The following is a 20,287-nucleotide window of genomic DNA, read 5'->3' on the forward strand; positions in this document are numbered from 1 at the left end:
TAGCTATTACCAGCAGTGAGATGGCAGGGAAAAGGCTGAGGCATTTTACTCCCATTGGTGGGGCTGACCTTATCTAGCAGGATGTCAGCCAATGACCCACCCAGGGTGGAACATCTCTGGCCATCCAACTGTCATTACGTAATGACTTAAATACTGAAACATACATATTGCATGTTGTATTTCTCAAACCTGAAATGGCCTCAAAATCACCCAGGGTGTGTACTCAAACTTCAGGTGCCTCACACCTAGTAAATTTAAAACTCCTCTGTTTTACATTTAGGGCAGAGCCCAAGAATCATGCCAAGGTTCGTAGAGAATGTTGATGATAAACCAAAGTTGAGACCACCCTTCTGCATTATTGCAATGGGGTTTGGAGTACAGAAAGGCTCAGATTAGCCATGCCTTGGATGTTCTGTGTACTTTAGAAACAAAGTGACAAATTACAATGTATATGTCTGGTCTATTTAACTGACATTTAAGGTTCTCTTCAGTGATTTCAGAAAAATTTTTTTCATGTTAATTACTTGATAGATCAGGATGGGAAGGATTGAGGGTTAGGGACAAATGGGTGAAATCATTATTTCCAAATTTGCTATTTCTTCTTGTTGTTTTTGGGGGAAGGGACAAACAAAGGGATAAGTCACACCCAGTTTCCCAAATGTCCCAGAACCCAGGGATGGGAAACCACCATCTGATATCCACCTGGGGTCCCAATGTGTACATGTCCCAAAGGTTCTGTCCAAGGGGTTTGGATAGCTCTACAATGCTGCTGATTTTGCTTTTCCAAGTATGATGCAGCCCTCTCAATGCCCATTGGCTGACATGGTCAACCTCAATTCTCCATTCACCTGGATTTTTTTTTTTTTTTTCTGTCATTGTGTGGCTGGGGTACTCGCCCAATTTCCTCTGCTTTCCTTCTTCTGCTGTGGTACCAAATGGGTTGCAATATTCTTCATGTGCATCAGGGTCAGTGTCCACTGCTCTACCTTGTTCACTGAGGAGGGCATATTCTTGCAGGTGAGTTCGAGCACCTGGGCCAGGCAACCCAAGCTCCACCAGATTCCTGCCTCTGGGGCTCACAAACCTGGCCCCACCCTGGCAGGTGGGAACAGGGGCCCATGCAAGGCAACCTGAGTCCCACTGAGTGATTTTAAAATGACCTGAGGGGAAGTTGCTTGACATAGTGGCTAAGACACCTATGAAACCACCTATGTTCTACATCAAGGTATCTGGATTTGAGTCACAGCTCTGTCTTCCTGACTCTAGCTGCCAGAAAATGTGGACTCTGGAAGCCAGCCAATGATGACCCAACTAATCCGGTTCCTGTCACTCATATGTGAGACCCTGGATTGAGTTTCTGGATCTCAGCTTCACTCCCAGCATTTGGGGAGGGAACCAGTGAATGGGGTCTCTTTCTGTATTTATCTATGTCTCTTTCTCTGTCTCCTCACCTCTTAAATAAGCAAATTTAAAAATTAAGTAAAATATGTAGAAAGGTTAGTATTAAAAAGTTGAGTTGAACAAAATGTCTTGTGTAAATTCTCAAACATAATTTCTTATTATCCTCAAATTGGAAAGAGGTCAAATTTCCATTGACCAGTGAATGAGTAATTAGTGATGCATCAACACAATTCATAAATAAAACAGAAATGAACCACTGATAGACACCCAAGTAGATAAATATCAAACATTTATTGAAGATGTCAGACACAAAGGGGTACATATGATTTCATAGACAAAATTTATTTACAATGATAGAAATCAGCAGATTGGTTGTTATGGCGGGGGGTTGGGAAGTGCTTGCCAAAATGAAAGATTCTGGAAGATGACAGGACTAAAATGGTGATACTCAAACATATAAAAGCCATGTCTTCTTTGCCCTTCTCTAAGTAAATGCAGAAGCCAGAGTCACTGAGCAATGGTGGAAAATTATTTCCACTATAATATTTCACACTGATACAATCAATTAAGTATAAAAGAAAATAAACTCATTTTCAAACAAGATTCATCTCCTGGTGTGCTTGAGAAACTATTTGATAATGTGCTCTGTCCAAACAAAGGACTAAATTAAGAAAGATGAACATGTGGAATTGGGATGGGCGGGCAGGTGTGTGTGCTGCCAGCTGCAGCACTGGCATCCCATATCAATGCCAGTTCTATCCTGGATGTTCCACTTCCCATCCAGCTGCCTGTTTATGGCCTGAGAAAGCAGTAGAAAATGTCTTAAGTCTTTGAGATCCTGTACCCACATGGGAAACCTGGAGGCAGCTCTTGGCTTCTGGCTTCAGACCTGCTCAGCTTTAGCTGTTGAAGCCATTTGGGGAGTGAATAAGTGGATAAAAGACCTTCTCTGTCTCTCTGCCTCTCTCTTTCCATCTATCTTTCTCTCTGTAATGCTATTTTTTCCAAATAAAAATAAAATAATCATTCAAAAACATGTTTATTTTTATTGGAAAGGCAGATCATGTTTATGGAGATAAAGAGAGAGAAAGATGTTCCAACTACTGATTCACTCCTCAAATGGCCGCAATGGCCGGAGCTGAGCTGAACTGCAATCAGGAACCTCCGGGTCTTCCATGCAGGTGCAGAATCCCAAGGCTTTGGGCCATCCTCCACTGCTTTCCCAGGCTACAAGCAGGGAGCTGGGTGGGAAGTGAACCAGAGCCCATATGGGATCCTGAACCAGAGCCCATATGGGATCCTGACATGTGCAAGGCAAGGATTTTAGCCACTGAGCAATCGTGCTGGACCCAAAATAAAATAATTATTTTTAAAAAGAAGATATAAGATCCTTAAATCTGGAAATTTCAGTCAAAGTAAAGCACCATGAATTTGTAAGATATTGATAAAAGAAGGTCCTTAGCATAGTCAGGCAAAGTGAAGCTTTTAAAGGCTTTTAAAGGCTTAAACTTCAAAGAAAAACAAGCCAAAAGGAAACCGGGAAAAACCCATCCATCACAGGTTCTTAATTCCGGAGAAAACATAAGTTTTCTTAACTTTCAGGGAAAAAAATATAATTATAGTTCACCATATGAAGTGTTTACACTGGGTGACAATATGTAGGATTGTTTGTCCAAAACTATGTTAGAAATGTTGTGGAAGGATGTCTGAAAAAGAAGAAGGAGATAAGAGAAGACAGAGAGAGACAGACTTTACTTGGGTATAGTCATGTGTGAAATGTGATAGAACTTGATCTTTCATGAAAGGATGACCATACATAATGATTAAAGTTTAAAAAAATCAACAAGCATCAGTGTGCTCATTATTTGTATATAAGGAGTAAATATCAAAACAGTCAAAAGTGGTTTATCTCTGAGTAATAGGAAATAGTGACAGTTCTCTTTTTTTTTTTTAAATAATGAAACTGAATTATCAATCATTGACTTCTTAGATTATATACAAGTACAGTTTTGACAAATATATTTCTAAAAATTCTGTGATTCCCTATTGACGGGACTGTGTTTGAGAGAGACATTTTCACACTTAGCTGAGTACATGAGATGCCAGAGGCAACACTCCATAGACCACTCTGAAATCTCTTGGGAATCAAATGCAGTTCCTGAGCTAGGAGGGGGCAGGCATATGCCACCTGCCATGGCACTAAGGCCAGCTCTCTTCAGTGCTGCAATGCAGAGCCCATGTCCCAGGCCCCCATGTAAGCCAGCTTGCAGGCGGTGATCCTCAATGGTGAGTGTGACCCCTTTTCAGAGGAGGGGAGATCTAAGAAATCACAGCCTACATTTAGGTGAAACTGTTGGTCTTGAAAATGACTGAAGCCCAGAGGACTGTTGAGAAAATGTATTATTCTACCTGCTGGGAATCTCAAACTGATTCAGGGTCTTTGAATTAATTGATGTCATTAAGTAAGTTGGTACTCCAGCCAGATTATTTTCATTTGCAATAATTTTTGTTTGTCACTAGTACCCTTTCCTTTGGAAGAAAAATGGTGCTGGTTCTGCCACTGTGCTGGAGGCCATGGCCTGGAGCATCCACCTTCCTTGTCTGTGCAGGACACACCCTGGTTAGCCCGTCTCTCTTCTCCCCAACTCCAATTTTCAAATAAAATAAGTGGATTTTTTTATGCACAGCGATCTTTCTGTTTTTCTGATATAAGTATTTTTTCATCTTTATTGCTGATAGCTAGTTTACTTCTATCTTTTAGTTTGTTTTGTTTAGATTTACAGATGGATTTTAAAAGGTGATATAAGAAACATGCAAATATACTTGTAAGCATATACTACATTTTCTACCTTTGCCTATGTCTACCATGTCATGATACACTTAAATAGCATAGGGTTAAACTTGTAACTGTTACTAAGTGACTATATTACTATGTTAATTTATGGGAAGATGATGGGAGGGAAAAATGGGAAGGGAAGAAGGAAAGGGATAAGGAAGAACCCTCATACCTACAAAACTGTATCATGGTAAATAATAGATACACTTGAATTTTAAAAAGCTGCTATCAGATTTTAATAAAGGAATGGATTACAGCAAACAACAAATGATAACTATTATCATTTCAAGAAAATTTCAGGAATCTGATTTTCAGGACCCATTTTCTTTAAATAGTTTAAAATAAATATTAACTAGGTGTGAATTTTTTGTTTATATTTATTACTTATTTAATTTGAAAGGAAGAGTGACTGAAAGAGATAGGAAGGGAGGGAAGAGAGAGAAAGAAAGAGAACCATTGGTTTAATCTCCTAAATGGCTGCAACAACAAGGGATGAACCAAGGTGAAGTCAGGAGCCTGGAACTCCATTCAGGTTTCCCATGTACACGGCAGGAACACAAGCCTTTGTGTTATCATTGGCTGCCTTCCCAGGCACGTTATCAGGGAGCTGGTGTAGAAGTGGAGCAGCCAGCCCTCCGATACGAGATAGTAGCATTGCCAGTAGCAGTTTAACCTGATGCACCACAATCCCAGTCTCTAAAGGTATTTTTATAACAAGCATAACCCAGGTGATGACAAAGGAGATCCATATGTACTTGTCACCCAGCAGAAAAAAACAGAAAAGCTTATTTGCTCATCTTCTCTCTCATTCCCTTCTCTTCCTCCAGTTGTAACTCTCAAATATTCTTCTGGTACTTCTTCCCTTGAATTTTGTTATGGCTTTAACATGTGTCTATGCCCCTAAAATGATATTGTTCAGTTTTGCATGTATTTAAACCTGAGGCAAATGAAATGATACCATGGGTGTTCCTGTACATCTTATTTTCTGGTCCTGGAATTCATGTATAGTTCTAAGTGCTGATAGCTTGGGTGCTTTGAGAATGAACATAACCAAGAGCTTTAATAGGAGAAATACTTAGGAAGGACAGAAGAAGAGGGATTATGAGCAACTAGAGAGCCTATAGACTGAGAGGCAAGATTGTTGGTGGCCATAGAGATGTGAAAAGAAAGGAGGGGTAGGTAGGAAGAGGTGGCTGCTGTCCAAAATGGGAGCCCTAGAGCTAACTTGGCCTTGGAGATGTTGCATCTCAGCTAGAAGGCTCTGCTCAAGCGTCACTGCCATCTCCACTCACTGAGAGCAACTTGGAAGAGGAGGCTTGGTGGGAGGCTGCCTGGCTCTCCTTGGAACAGGCTCTCCTAAAGGGAGACGCAAGAGGCACAGCCCCATGCCTACCACAATCCATCTTTAGGTTGCACTGGTCTATTACTTGATGTGTGTTTTGGATCAGGTCCTCCATGAGGACAAACTTAGAAGAAGAATGCTAATGAATGGACTACAGCACCCATTTCGATAGTTGGACCCAGAGCTAGTTCCTATCCTCTCCTTTCGTCACTATCTGTTCTAGATTCTCCTGTCCTCAGCTACCCACCTGACAAGTCTTAGCAGCTTTTCTGTGACTGTGATAAAAATCCTCATTCGTGAGGCATCTGAGCTTTTGATGTCATGTACTTCCTACTCTAGGAATATTGCCTGTACCAGTCACTGTCACAGTGGGGCAAAGAAATATCCATAGGTGCCCAATGGCATCATCTGGCTTCCACAAGCATTACACATGTGTTCCTCCATGTCTGCACGTGTAAAACAGCTCTACTTCCTCCTGCACACACACACTGCACCCTGAGGGAGGGCATCCCACCCTTCCAGGGTTTTCTACTTACTCAGTGCTTTGGATATACCTTCAGTAGACCATCCAATGCTCCATTGAGGTAACTGCTTCTGGGTTGACCAGTAGATTCAGGAAACTACAGGAACAGGCTCAGACTGGCTTGTCAGGGTCAGTTGTTACATTTCCAAGATTTTATTAAGCCAACTAATATTTAAATGGCCCAATAGTGAGAGTGTTTGCATCACGGAAATGCACAAACACTATAGGTAAACACTTTTGTTATGTGTGTTTCCTAGATAGCCAGTTGCAAAAATTTTACTAGCACACCATTGAGTAGATATTGTGCTCATGCACTTGTTTCGGCTCTTCCTTCCCTATATGTAAGTTTCTTGATTAGATATTACAAGTTTTGGAATTTGGTTGAATGTGTGTTGTGTGGGATGCCAATGGTCCCTGACAGTGGATCTAATGAAGTTCTGAAGGCAGGAAAGGCAAAGCAACACTCGTGATGTGCATCTGCCCCTGTAAGGATAGCCTGCTGCCCCTCCAAACAGAAGTGACCCACAAAGGGATCATTCCTTTAGTAATAGTGCCCACCAAGCTCTTGGTATGGACAGCAGTCACTAGAAGGCCGCATGGTCATCCTTGTCAAGTGGGAGATGCTTACTTCAGCTACCTTAGTGCACCCAGCTTGTCAGCTCTGGGGTGGCTGAAGACAATGGTCAGCTAACATCAACCTAGCAATTGCTTGGCTGGCTTGGTTGCTCAGTGTTTGTGGTTGCTGTGTTCTAGTGGACATTAATATGTGATACAGACATCTCCACTCCTTGTGCCTATTCTATGTCCATCCACATGCCTCTAAGCCTTATCATTTTATTTCTTTTTTATTGGAAAGACGGATCAGATTTACAGAGAGAAGAAGAGAGAAAGATGTTCCATCTGCTAGTTCACTCCCAAAATGGTCACAACGGCTGGAACTTAGCCAATCCAAAGCCCGGGCCTCTTTTGGGTCTCTAATGAAGGTACAGGATCCAATGGTTTTGGACCATCCTCTACCACCTTCCCTGGCCATAGGCTGGGAGCTGGATGGGAAGTGGAGTAGTCAGGACACGAACTGGCATCCATATGGGAGTTTAATGATTTCAAGGTGAGAATTTATTCCATTGAGTCATAATGCCTGGCCCTCCCACCTCTATGCCTTATTTTTCAGGCTGTTACCTACTATCAAGGAACCTATATGTATTCTTTACCTTGGGCCATGCAGAGTGAATCATCAGTGACACCACTTATAGCCCTTTTCCTTTTTTCCCTTTTAAGACCACACCAAGAGGCCCAAGCGAGTCTGCAAGACAGCTGTCATGTATTTTTAGCTTTTTGTCCCATTTGTAAAAAGTCCTATGCAAAATGAACTTTCACTTTTTCTACTCATTTTACTGATGGTGTGGGGCCATACAACTGTTAGCAGAGGCAGTCAGCTACATGGGAGTGTACACCAATGTCCCAGGAAGCCTCAAAGACTTTTTTTATCTGAACAAAAACAACTGGGTTGGCAAACGTCCTAGAAAAGACAGTCATACAGTCAGATATATTATTGCCTTCGTTAACCCTGAGGTCATTAGAACAGCATTAGTACTGCAGTTTGGGTTGTGACACGCCTCTAAAATTGCCATGACACATCCGAAGTACCCTATTAGGGAAGAAAATAGGTGGCATCCCTGTGCTGTGAAAATCCCACCTTATTTCGGAACTCTCTTACTCATCTCACAAATGTTTCTGCTCCCTCGTTACAAGATAGAGATAAAAGAAAATCCTCCAAAGATTCAGGCTGGATGTTTTTTCTCCCAGAGCCTATCACTCCCCTCTTCTGGGGAATGTACTTTCACTTGCAACACATTTTGATTGCTTGTTCAATTGAAGTTTGACTCTGACATGTGCTAGAGTTATTTTGGGAGGCAGCATCCAAAACCTGAACATACGTTTTCCAGTGAAGATGTGCAGAGTTTCATGCCAGGGAAGGACAGCCGAGTAATCAAGATGAGCAGTATTAAGATCTGGGTTGCCCGGTCATGCACCTTACACATATCCCATGGACATAGGGGCTCGATTCTGGACGTGCCACTCTTATTTTACTGGGAATCTAACTTCCTGGGAATGTGTGATTTCATGATTTGATGATTTGGAAACTCAGAGCACAGTGAACTGTTCTGGATGGGTGCTCAGCTGCTGCCTCACAGTCAAGCATTTTGTTTCTGCCAGAGTCTAGTTCCTAATCCAGAACCGTTTCTCAGAAAACGTAGGCTTCTCTGCTAACAAGCGTTCTCTGTTTGAAGTGCCTTCTTGATTATCCCCTTAAGCAAGTCACCACTGGTGATGAATTTTGAGTTTCTGAATATGTTTTCAATTTGCCTTGATTCTGTAAAGAAATACTGCAGAATATAGAGTTCCATTAGGAGATTTTTCTTTCAGTGTTTTGAGATGTCACTGTACTATTTCAGCATTCTGGCTTCTGGCTTCTACTGTGGTTGAGAAGTCAGTTGCCAATCTCTTATACTTTTTGGAGGAAATGCCTTTTTATTTATCTGCTGCTTTCACTATTGAGCTTTTTGCTTCTGATTTTATGAAATGCATTTAGAACATCTAGATGAACATTTCTGTTTTAAATTTTAATTATTTTCATTTTATTTGAAAGGTAGATGGATAGATATTAAGAAACAGGGAGAGAGAGAGAGAGAGAAGAGAGGGAGAGTTTGTCTATCTGTTGTCCTAATGCTTGGGACAACTGAGGCTGGACCAGGCCAGAGCCAGGGGCCCTAGAACTCAATTCAGGACTCACACTTGAGTGCCAGGGACCCAACCACTTGTACCAGCATCTGCTGCCTCCCATGGTGTACATGACTAGGAAACTGGATCCTTGGAACAGGAGCTGGGGTTCAAACTCAGGCCCTCTGATGCAGGTATCATAAGTGGCATCTTACCAGCTGCACCAGCTAGCCACCCACATTTCTGTGTGTTGATGGTGATGGGGATTTCTCGTGTTCCTTGAATGCGTCAGTTGGCATCTGTCCATGTGAAGCTGTTCCCAGCTGTTCACTGTTAAAATGACTCTGACCTACTTTTTGTTTCCTCTCATGACTTACTCTTCATATTTTCCCCAGCTTCCTCTGTATTTTCCTGCTTTCTTGTGTCTGTGCTGAATTCTGGATTTCTTCTCATTTACCCTTCACGTTACTAATTCTTTCTGCTGCCGTGTGTGCTCTCTGCTGCTACACAGAGCTATTGACTTTGCTATCTCATCATGGAGTTACTGAGGAGATATTTGACTCTTTTAGCCTGTCACTTTCCAGGGGAAAAAAATTCTTTTTTTTTTTTTATTGTTTTCTGATACAGTTTAGTTGGCACTGGGGTCTCCTTTCCTCCTCCCCCAAGTTCCCTCTCCTTCCCTCTGTTCTCCCCTACAGTCTCACAATGAGTGTTTTTCATGAATTTTCCCAAGTCTGTCATGCTGCCGCTGGAGTGTCTCCCAACCATGTAGGACACTCTCAGTCATTTCGTTGTGAGTTCATTCTTATATCCCAGGGTCCTAATGAAGGTACAATGAGGACTAGATCTTCGTTATTTATAGGCAGTATCGATAACAGTGATTAAAGGGACATTGATCATCTCAGGTGATTATAAACAACCAGTCTCTTGTAGATGTTTGATTAATGAATTACATCACAAGATCTTATGACACAAGGTACAGGTAAATATGAAGTGACGTAAGGTAGGATTCAGAGGTAATATCCCTAGATTTGACATCATATTATCTTACATTAGAGCAAACATATGATATCTGACCTTTTGGGATTGGCTCATTTCCCTTAGCATAATGATCCTTAGTTTGGCCCATTTGGCCACAAAATATTCTATTTTTTTTAACAGCCAAGTAGTATTCCATAGTGTAAAAAACCACAGGTTTTTTTTTTTAACCCAGTCTTCTCTTGGTGGGCATTTAGGTTGCTTCCATGTTCTTGCGATTATTGATTGTGCTGCAGTGAACATTGAGATGCATGCTGCTTTCTCGTGAAACAAGTCTTTTAGATATGGGTCATATGGGAGGTGGATTTTCAATGGCCTAAGTGCTCTCCATACTGACTTCCATAGTGCTTGCACCAGCCTGCAGTCCCACCAGCAGTGGAGTAAGGTTCCTTCAGGAAAAAAAAAAAATACTTTCATGCTCATCATTTCTTTGCTGACCACGCTTAGGATCGTAATATTAATCTCTGTATGATAATTATAAATTTTTTTTAAAGATTTACTTAATTTTCATTACAAAGTCAGATATACTGAGAGGAGGAGAGATAGAGAGGGGGTGGAGCTGCCGGGATTAGAACCAGCGGCCATATGGGATCAAGACGAGGACCTTAGCCACTAGGCCATGCCGCCAAGCCCAATAATTATAAATTTTGAAGGCTGTGTGGGTATCTGCTTTTGCCGTCTTGTTATTTCTCTGTCTCTTACTCACCCACTCTCTTCCTTGCTTTCTTTCCTTCTTTCCCTCCTTCCTTCCTTTTCCTTTACTCCTTCTTGTTCGTCTTTCCTTTCCCCTTTCCTTCCCACTATCCCTTTTCCTTCACCACTCCCTCTTCCTCTCCTACCTTCACCTCTCCTCCTTCTTCCCTCCTCTTCCTTCTCCTCTCCTCCTCTTTCTTTTCTTCTTCTGCTTTTGTTCTTGCGATTTTATTTGCTTGTATACCTGGTAACCTTCAACTCCTTGTGGCTTGTGCATTTGAAAATTGCTGTGAGTAGGGAATTAGATGCCCTCGGAGGCCGAGTACTCTGAGGTCACCCACCCCCAACTGGAGCTTCCGCAGGGGATGGAAGAAGTCCAAACACTACCGTGCAGAAACCAACGTCATCGGAAAGACAACCAGAAGCCCTGAGCGGTCCGCAGAAACAGAAGAACAATAAATGTCCTTCAGGACCAGGGAGGAGAGCTTTCTCTGGTCCAAGCCTGGCTGCACCTCTGGACCCCCGCCCTCCCTCGCAATGACCATCGGGATCGCTTCGAAAACCCCTCACAGCAAACAAACAATCATACAAACTAAAAAAACCTAAAATAAATAGACAAACAACAGAAAGTAGAGCTTGAAATCTGACAGGAAAGAGCTGGCGTGGATTGGCTCATGCCTCGCTGGGTGGGACACAAAGATTAGTCACTCCTCACCATGGTGTTGAGGATTTTCCTGCACACCGCCCCCCCCAAAATGTTCTGCACCTTAAATGTCGACAAATGTCTTGTTAGAGTTACAAGCCAGTCTAGATTATCCTAAAATCTGCCAAGATCAGCAAAATTATACTTCAACACAACAAATGGCTAAATACTAAAATGAAATAGACACGAGACAGCTGAATGGTACCTTATAGCCATTTTAAGGTATATAGCAGCCGGTCCTGTATATAAACTAAAATTGAAATGTCAATGAGCTAATCATAGGTTGTGGTTAGGACTTGCTTTTTTTTTATTTTATTATTATTTTTTTAACATACTGGTTACTCAAAACCATGTCAATTCCATAATATTGCAAATTGCTGTTGATGTTATATTGGGACTCTTAATTGACTGTGATGATATTCTACCAGCTCTAACTTCGGACCAGAAATGGTCTCCCCAAGAAACTGTTCAACCCATCTGGACAATAAGTAGCTGGACTCTATGCTTGGTATATGTTTGCAAGGAAAGAATCTTGATTGAATTTGAACTGTAATACTGCATCAAGGTGGAGGAATCCACCAGGGGGGGAGGGGGGATTCTCAGAGCCTATGAAACTGTCACGTAATGCAAAATAATTAATAAAAAAAGAAAATGCTGTGAGTGATTTGCTGTCCTTCCTCTGAAGAAGCTTTCTTTTTGCTTTTGTTGGAAACAATGTGGACTACATTGAACCAAAAATACAGTGAGAGTTCAACTCAGTGGAGCAATGGGAATTTAAGGTGAAAATCCTTGAGGGCCCGTCTGTGGGGACAGTCCTTCTGAAATGGTTACTTCTCTTTGTATCTCTCCCATCCCCCTTTGCTTGGTGTCAACACAGCCCATTTTGTGGCATCTGGAGATTGCAGCAAGGCAAAGGTAGGACAAGCGAACTTGTCACTTGCCCAGGCCTAGGCACACCCTGATCTCTTTCTGTGCTGGTATGACTACATTACTGAGCATGGGTGTGTGTCCCATGCTGTTTCTTTCCTCAACCCCTGTGACGACATTTCCTGGTTGTTGCCGGAAATGCACGGCCTGCCCTCTTTTATTCAGGTTACTTGTTCTACTGTTGACATTTATTCGCTTAAGAACTCACAAAATCCTCTGGTACCAGGAACTAGCGATTACCCAGAGTACTGGGAAATCCCAGTCCCAAAGAGGCAGAGCCTCCTTCTTCCCCTGCATAGATATAAGGCCTGGGCCCTGTTACAACCTGTCAGAGCACCTGAGTGAAATAGAAGCTGTGGTTCCTGAAGGCAGGATACGAGGCCTTCTGTAAGCAGGTTACCGGTGTAGCCTGCAGCTGGAAAGCCAGTTTACCTCTGGTCTTCTCTTGCTTCTGAGCCTCTGACCTTGGAGTTGTCTATCATCCCAGGGCTCTGGCCCCAGCCTTGCACAGGACTCTTAGGTGCACCTGCTTCTGCCTCCAAGAATCTAAAGAAGCCTGGTGACTTCTGAGAGTGTAAATTCCTGCTGGGGTCGCTGTTGGGCTGGTCATCAGCCTGTCTGCCCCAAGCTAAAACTGTAGCTTGACACTCACTCAGATCCTCCCCTGGGGTTACTCTGCACAGAAACAATTCCTTGTCCTTTGGCAGTTCTGAAACCACCACAATGGCCACAGGTAAAGATCTCAGGGAAGGGTGAAAAGTTGAAAGTGAGGCCAGGGTTGGGTGGTAGGGGACAGTGAAGCAGAGGGAAGTTGTGTGCTTTTGTCTAAACATATTTCCCTGTTGACTTCCTCTGCAGCTTTTTCTACACCGGCACCTCTCTTGAGGCACATTCAGGATCTCAATCATCAGGTATGGATCCTTCAGGACCAGACCCTGACAGCAGTCCCAAGGAAGCATAACATGGTTCCAGGTGAGTGGTCAAGGCATGTCAGAGGCAATCCTTTGGTCAGCAGTGCTTTGGTGTGGTTTGTGCTGGGGCTTCCATGTCACCGTAGTTTTATTAACTCATCCTATGAGAGAGGAATTTCTTAAGGTCAAGGATGAATAGAGTGTGAGCACGGGGCTGTCTGTGACTATGGACATGAAGTCAAGAGAAGAGAGCAATAACTCAACGAGACTAAAGGGTTGGCTTGTGGGGAATGGTAGAAGGCTTTTTCTAGGGAACTTTAAGAAATAGGACGAGGACCAAAGAATTGAGTCTACAGGAGGGAATGCTTTTGGATCAGAGGCTGCCTTTTGTCATAGAAAATGTTTTTTAAAAAACAGAATGGTGAGGCTGGGTGAGGTAGTAGGTGGTGGTTTTGAGATGTTACCCTATAATAGCAATTGAATACTACTTTCTGCATTTCTGTCCCAGCCACTGTTGCCTTAATTCCATGCCAACATCTGAATACTCTTGACGCAGACAAAGGAACACCCATGTACCTGGGATTAGAGACACCAAATCTCTCTCTTTTCTGTGCAAACACCTGGGAGCAGCCCATGCTGCAGCTTGAGGTGAGTACAGCACACAGGACCGGGAGATGCTCAACTAGGAGAGAGGAACCCATTCATTTTGCAAAGCGTTTATTTGATGACAACTTAGATTTTGGAGTTGCTGAAAGACAATTTGCTTACATATGTTAACTTTTGCTTTGGGGTGCTTTGCTATTGTAAAAGAATAGGAAAAATTATCGGACTGTTTTAAAATGATCTGCTAAAATCTCTGATTCTGTTTTACAAAAATAATCTGGTGAAAAAGGAGATAGCTGAAAGGAAAACTTTTGGAGTTATTTCTAATTCCAATAGAACAATACTCCAGTAGAACAATATGCGCGCGCGCACACACATGCGTTAAAACCAACAAAGATGCTTCTAATAATTAATCATCACAATGTGGATGGGTTTGTGAAAACATCTTTTTGACAAAAAAGCAGTTTAAAATTTATAGGAAGTCATAATGCTCTATAACAAACATTTTAATAATTATAACTTCCCATTATGGACAGAATAACATAAGATTAAAGAAATATAATTAAAGCAGATCTGTATAGGTTGTAGAGACTATTCCTGGGCCTTTTCAGGAAACAAACACATATAGACACTCTGTGGGATGACGATTTGATATACCACAGTGGCTTTTCCTCAAACATCTGTCAGTTCTGGAGATATTCCAGGGCTGCCACACTGGAGAAGATGGAATGCTATTGGCATCTTGTGGGAAGAGGCCAGGAATGTGGCTAAGCCTCCTGGAACACACAGGACAGCCCCTGACAGCAAAGTCTTACTCACCTGATATGAGAAACTTGACACAAAACAACCATGAGTTAATTCAAAATTCACAGTCACTGTTACCAAAATAGCCTTTAGGTTTCTCATCACCATCAACAGGTGATGGTTAAGTCAGTGCTTTGTGTTCTTGAAAACTTCTATGGCAATATATTCTTTAAGAATCCTGACTTAAGAACCATTGGAATCTGTAGTCTATGATTTCAGTTGTATTCCAGACATATGCAAATGTATTTATAGCATATGATTTTTAAAAATATTTAATTTGGACAAGAAGCACACACACACACACACACCTGCTGTCAGCTGGTTCACTCCCCAAATGGCTACAATATCTGGAGCTGAGCCTGTCTGAAGCTAAGAGCCAGGAGCTTCTCCTGGGTCTCCCACACAGGTACAGGGGCCCAAGTCCTGCTGCTTTTTCATATGCATTAGCAGGGAACTGAATCTTAAGTAGAACAGTGAAGACAAGTAGAACTGGCACTCACAGGGTGCTGGTGCCAACGGGCAGAAGCCTAGCCTACTAAACAATAGCACAAGCCCTTAGAGCATATGGTTTTTAATACCAAAAAATGATGGGAGGTCTCCAGGCCTGTTTTAGCGAATGGGGAGTATCTGTAAGGGCTGTGAGACAATTCACATGCTATGTCTCTCTCTGGTATCATCTTCTCACCCTGTAGGAAAAGAGCATCATGGCGCTCTATCACCACCCTGAGCCCTTGAAGCCCTTTCTCTTCTATCACAATGAGAGTGGCAGAACCTCCACCTTCGAATCTGTGGCATTCCCTGGCTGGTTCATTGCTGTCTGCTCCTCAGGAGGCTGCCCACTCTTTCTGACCCAAGAACTGGGGAAAGCCTACACCACAGACTTTGAGTTAACTCTACTGCACTAAGGTCAGTCTAGGCTTGCAAGTTCTTCTTCACATCGAGGCATTGCTTTCTCTCCTCCCTTCTGCTTTCTGGGTGCCTATGATGTGAACTCAGTCCTGTCTATCTACTCCCCGCCCCCAGCATGGGGCAGCAGATTTAACACCATCACGTCCAATGCTTAGAAACAGAAATAGGTTAACTAGGCAGGAAGTGGTTAAGTCAGCCTGGGAGAGGAAGGGAGAATTCATGGTTGGGCCTTCTTTCCAAGGGTGTCTTGCTCCCTCTCTAACTATATTTCTGTAGTGAGCTAAGCACTAGTCCAGCCTTGGAAATAATCCAGGAAAAGTGGAGTGGGCTTCTACGAAGGTCACACAGCTATACTACGGCACTAGTGAACAAATAATAAAGACAGTTCCACTTACTGTACTTGTCAACAGGGCTGCAGCTAAGAAATGGAGATGATAATGCTTTTGTTTCTAAGCCCTTGTGTTTGGTTTTTCAGATGTGTTGCTCTGTGGTGTTGTATCGACGTCTTTTGGATCCTGACAAGCAGCAGCAGATACAGGTTTCATGAAAATGAAGAGAACAGAAAGAACACTGAGTCCCTCCAGGCTTTGACGTATCCCTCAATGAACTTACACAGATGTTCAAAAAGGTCATAGAAAACGCAAATAGTATAACTGGATTTAAAAAAATATGTTTTTGAGTCAGATAGATTTCTCTTTTAGCTTCATTATCCATGAATTATATGATGTCAGTCCCCTCGTATGTTCTGTTGATGCTTTGGCTGCAGAGCTATGGACGTGTGTGAAGTGGTCACCTACAGCACCGTCACAGGGCAATGCTCAGAGTCGGCTCTCTGAAGTACAAACAATGCCAGCTCAGTTTCTCAGGGGTGAATGGCTTGGCACTCTTAAAGATCACAGTCAGTGTTAAAGGCCTTTTCCAGCTCGTGAAGCAGGTTCTCAGGAAGTCTCTCATTTTCTAAAAGAACCGGAAAGATCAATGGGGCCAGTGGGACCTTCCTAAACCCCAGGCTCCCCAGAGACAAAGAGGGCCTCCAGAATAGGAACCACGCAGTTTAATTGGGGGCCCAGTTCAAGAGCACAGCCAACCAGACCACCTCGCCACCTCACCCGGGGAAGGTGTTCTGAGACATTTGAGGGTTTTTTCCCTGTGAGCTCCCACATTGTGCACTGACAAGGCTTCCACATGGAAAGCACAGTTCTTCTCAAGGCTTATTTTTAAATGTTTTTACACATTCATTGTATTTATTTGAGAGAGAGAGAGAGGGAGAGAAAGAGAGCTAGGAGAGAAGAGACAGATCCAGAGAGAGCGGAAAAGAGATAGAGGCTTCCTATTCATTGCTTCACTCAAGGTCCACTTTGTTTTGTTTCAATTTATTTATTTTTATTGAAAAGGCAGACTTATAGAAAGAAGGAGATGCAAAGAGAAAGATATTTCATTCATTGGTTGACTCCTAAAGTGGACGCAACAGCCAGAACTGAGTTAATCCTAAGCCAGGAACCAGGAGCTGCTTCTGGGTCTCCCACATGGGTGCAGGGTCCCAAGGCTATGGGTCATCCTCCACAGCTTTCCCAGGCCACAAGCAGGGAACTGAATGGGAAGTGGAGTAGCCAGGACACAAACTAGCACACATTTGGGATCCCAGCATTCTCAAAGCGAGGATTTAGCCACCAGGCCTCCTGACCAGGTCAAGGCCCGCTGGGGCGGGGCTGGGGTCAAAGCCAGGACCCCAGAACTCAATCTGGGTCTACCCCTGTGAGTGGCGGGAACTTGGGTTCTTGGGCTCTCACCTGATACCTCCAAGAGGCCATTAGCAGGGAGTTAAAACCACAAACAGAGCTGAGACTGGAACCCAATCACTCTCTTATGAGATGTGGATGTACCAAGCAATGTCTTAACAGTCAGCCATCTGCCCTCCCGCCTTATCTTTATTTAAAAATAAGGGGTCACATAACCCTGTGTTCCCTGATTACTTTTACAATCACTAAGGGAATGTATTCCTTGAAAATGCAGATAATCAGAAATGTGATGATTTTCATTATAGCAGAGATAATTAAGAGGTTTCAGTTTTGCCTGGAAGATAGACACTGCCTTGACCCAAATTTCCATCCAGACACAATAAATAGTCTTTGGACACCAGATTCTACAGCCAGCTTAGCTTTGTCCTTTCAGAGGACAGACCCTGAGCTGCCTCCCACTCCTGATCTTCTGCAGGTCCCTTTCCAAATAAAATGCGTTGTTTCATATGAATCTTCCCTAAACATAACCTTTCCTGCAAATCCTACACTAGCTGTTTTTCTAGGGTGAAGAATGAAATTGAACATGCAGGTCCTAGAAAAGGGGAAAGAGGTGGAGATGAACTGACTTTTGATGGGAGAAAGAATATCCCAATCATATTAGATGAGAAGATGCCAGATTGGAAAGGTATAAAGCTTTGATGGTAAAAAGATAGAGTTTCAATCCAAGGACATAGGTGATGGTGGTTGAAAGCTAAATTAAGCAACTCCAAGGAGACCGTCAGTTGTTGCTTCAAAGGACTTTTCTTTTTTAATTATTTATTTTTGATGATGGTTATATAGTTAAGAGGGATGCATGCTCATTTGGACCACTGAATAGGGTGGGAAGGATCAAGGAATGCGGAAAGTAGATGAGACAACAGGACTTTCTTTTGGAAAGGGGAGTTGCTGATGCCTCACACCCCTATTTCTAGATATGAGCACCTCTTTTATTGAGGGAATCATCTTCTCTTCTTTATTGTTTCTACAGTGCCAGGAACTTGGCAAGTTTCAGGGCTGGGATCACACAGGCGCAACCTCATCCCCAGAGGATGCATTCGTCCACTTATTCACTAATTCATGTCTCACCTTTTAACATCCTTTGCCCTGGGGACCAAGTTTCCAATGCATGGAATTTTAGGAATTCCCAACATGGATGAGTCTTTAAAAATGTTATGTTAAGTGGATTGACTCAACAATATAAAATACTTTCAGGATCCACTAGAATGGAGAGGAGGTTATTTTGAGTAATAAAATTTATACAGACAGAAAGTAGTACACTGGTTTTCATGGGCTGGGGGACATGGATGAGATGGTATTGTTTAGCAGGTAAGCAGCTTCAATTTTGAAAAAATGTTCTGTGGGGGTAGGGTGGAAAATGATGTCAATGGTTGCACAATGGTGTGAATACTCTTAATGCTGCTGAACTGGCCACTTAAGAGTGATTAAAATGGAAGTGCTATTTCACCACAATTAAAAGTGGAAATGCTTAAGAGATATTTCAAGAAAGGGCAAAAGTGAAGATACCTGTATAATATATGTCTGAGGGGGCCAGCACTATGATACCACAACTTGTGATACTGGTATCCTGCATTGAACTGCAGGTTCAAGTCCTGACTGTTCAGGTTGTGACAGTTTCCTGTTACCGCACCTTTGAAGGCAGCAAGTGATGGTCCTTACTGAATCTGTGGGAAACTTGGGAGTTCCAGGCCTGGGTTTGTTCTGGGCCCAGCTCTGGTTGTTGTGGCCATTCTGATCCAGTCAAAGGAAGATTCTCTCTCTCTCTCTCTCCTTCTCTCTCCCTCCCTCTCTCTCTCTTTCCTTCTCTGATGTGCTCCCTTTTAAATAATAAAACAAAACACAAATAAATCATTTTTTTAAAGTTTAACTGATGACAGCAAAGAAAATGTGACATCAATTGCAAAATAGTGTTTGTCTTTGGAGAGCTCCCTGAAAGGGCTCATTCCATTCTTTTGGGGTCCTGTGTCACCAACAGAGCCATGGAAAGGTGGGACTCATCAGCGTAGCCCTGCACAGCTCCCTTCAGCCTCAGGTGTGCCGTAGGGACCCAGTCTCACACAGGTGCGCTGCTCCAGCTGCTTTGTGGGAGGAGCCAGAGAAGAGGTAGGACTCTTTTGGGGTGGATGGGCCTTGTGGAGCTTGGTGCATCCCAGTATGGCCTGCTTGCTCCTGTCTGGTAAACAGTGCCCTCTCCAGTGGGGCTGTAGCCTGACACACTCCTGGGCATGCCGAGAACAAGGCATCAGACCTGTTCCTTTATGGATCTGCTGGCTTTGTGATTGCCTGTTCATGATGGGTTCCTCCAGCGTGGCCAGGCTCTGAAGGTCTCTCTCTCTCTGAGTTACATTCAAGGGTGGGAGGTGTTTGCACCTGCTCTGGAACATGGGAGGTGGTCACCTGGATCTCAGGTAAAGAGGCTGCTGGTGGCTCTGGCCCTGTCCTTGTTGACTCAGTCAGGAGGAACTGCCTGTGGGTGTGACACACGCCAGGGCCTCACCTCCCTTGTTAGTTGCCCCCACACACTCTCCCCATCCCAGCCTGTAGAACTGGCCCTTCCCTAGTCCTCTGCCCCACCCTCTGGAAGGTGACAAGGGACCAAGCAAGGACCACAAAAGCGGCACACTCCTGTCTCAGTGCCCAGCTATAGCATTGTGGAACCTGGCCCACAAACCTCCCTCTGGTTTCAAATGTGGTGTGAGCTGAACAGCCCTTCCCTCTTCGTCACTCTCTTTATTACTCACTATGAGCATAGCAGAGTATGGCTGGGTGGGAAGGCATCCTGGGCTGTGGCTGGAGGTCCCCTCCGCTCATGATCCCTGGGGGCTTGTGGTTGTGTTCTAAGGCTTTCATGGATATTCCAAGTCACCAGAAGTCACCCCAGGGAGGAAGGAAATCCGTTCCCACCTGTGCCATGCCAATGTTTGCCACACTCTGCCATGTCAGGTGCAGTCCTTTGTCTTTGGACCAACTCTGTTGTCTCTATTTTCTTGTCCAGTCACCCTCAGTTTGCCAGGCAAAGACAATCAGCCAGGGAGAGACACTAGCCCTTTCTCTGCCATCTATTCCTACATCGCTTGAGA

The 20,287-nt window shown here is 43.4% G+C and overlaps 1 protein-coding gene and 1 long non-coding RNA gene across 2 annotated transcripts; both read left to right on the top strand.

Annotated features, from left to right (window-relative positions):
• The first annotated feature begins 12,907 nt into the window (after positions 1-12,907).
• LOC101533585 (interleukin 36 alpha) lies at positions 12,908-16,636 on the top strand. The gene is made up of 5 exons (XM_058668317.1): positions 12,908-12,917; positions 13,043-13,156; positions 13,604-13,743; positions 15,195-15,408; positions 15,887-16,636. Exons 1-4 carry the CDS (start codon positions 12,908-12,910, stop codon positions 15,405-15,407), a joined length of 477 nt encoding a protein of 158 aa, XP_058524300.1. The 3' UTR covers position 15,408; positions 15,887-16,636.
• A 2,542-nt stretch (positions 16,637-19,178) lies between these two features.
• Positions 19,179-20,287, top strand: LOC131480917 (uncharacterized). Its single transcript, XR_009245885.1, has 3 exons — positions 19,179-19,268; positions 19,560-19,615; positions 20,203-20,287. It is a non-coding gene; the product is annotated as an uncharacterized LOC131480917 (long non-coding RNA).

Source organism: Ochotona princeps, chromosome 8, assembly GCF_030435755.1.
Source record: "Ochotona princeps isolate mOchPri1 chromosome 8, mOchPri1.hap1, whole genome shotgun sequence".
Classification (NCBI taxonomy): domain Eukaryota; kingdom Metazoa; phylum Chordata; class Mammalia; order Lagomorpha; family Ochotonidae; genus Ochotona; species Ochotona princeps.

Bases quoted from the DNA above. Each gene is read 5' to 3' on its own strand.
- LOC101533585 (XM_058668317.1), top strand. The intron at 13,157-13,603 runs GTGAGTGGTCAA...TTTCTGTCCCAG, and splicing joins GAAGCATAACATGGTTCCAG to CCACTGTTGCCTTAATTCCA. The intron at 13,744-15,194 runs GTGAGTACAGCA...CTCACCCTGTAG, and splicing joins AGCCCATGCTGCAGCTTGAG to GAAAAGAGCATCATGGCGCT.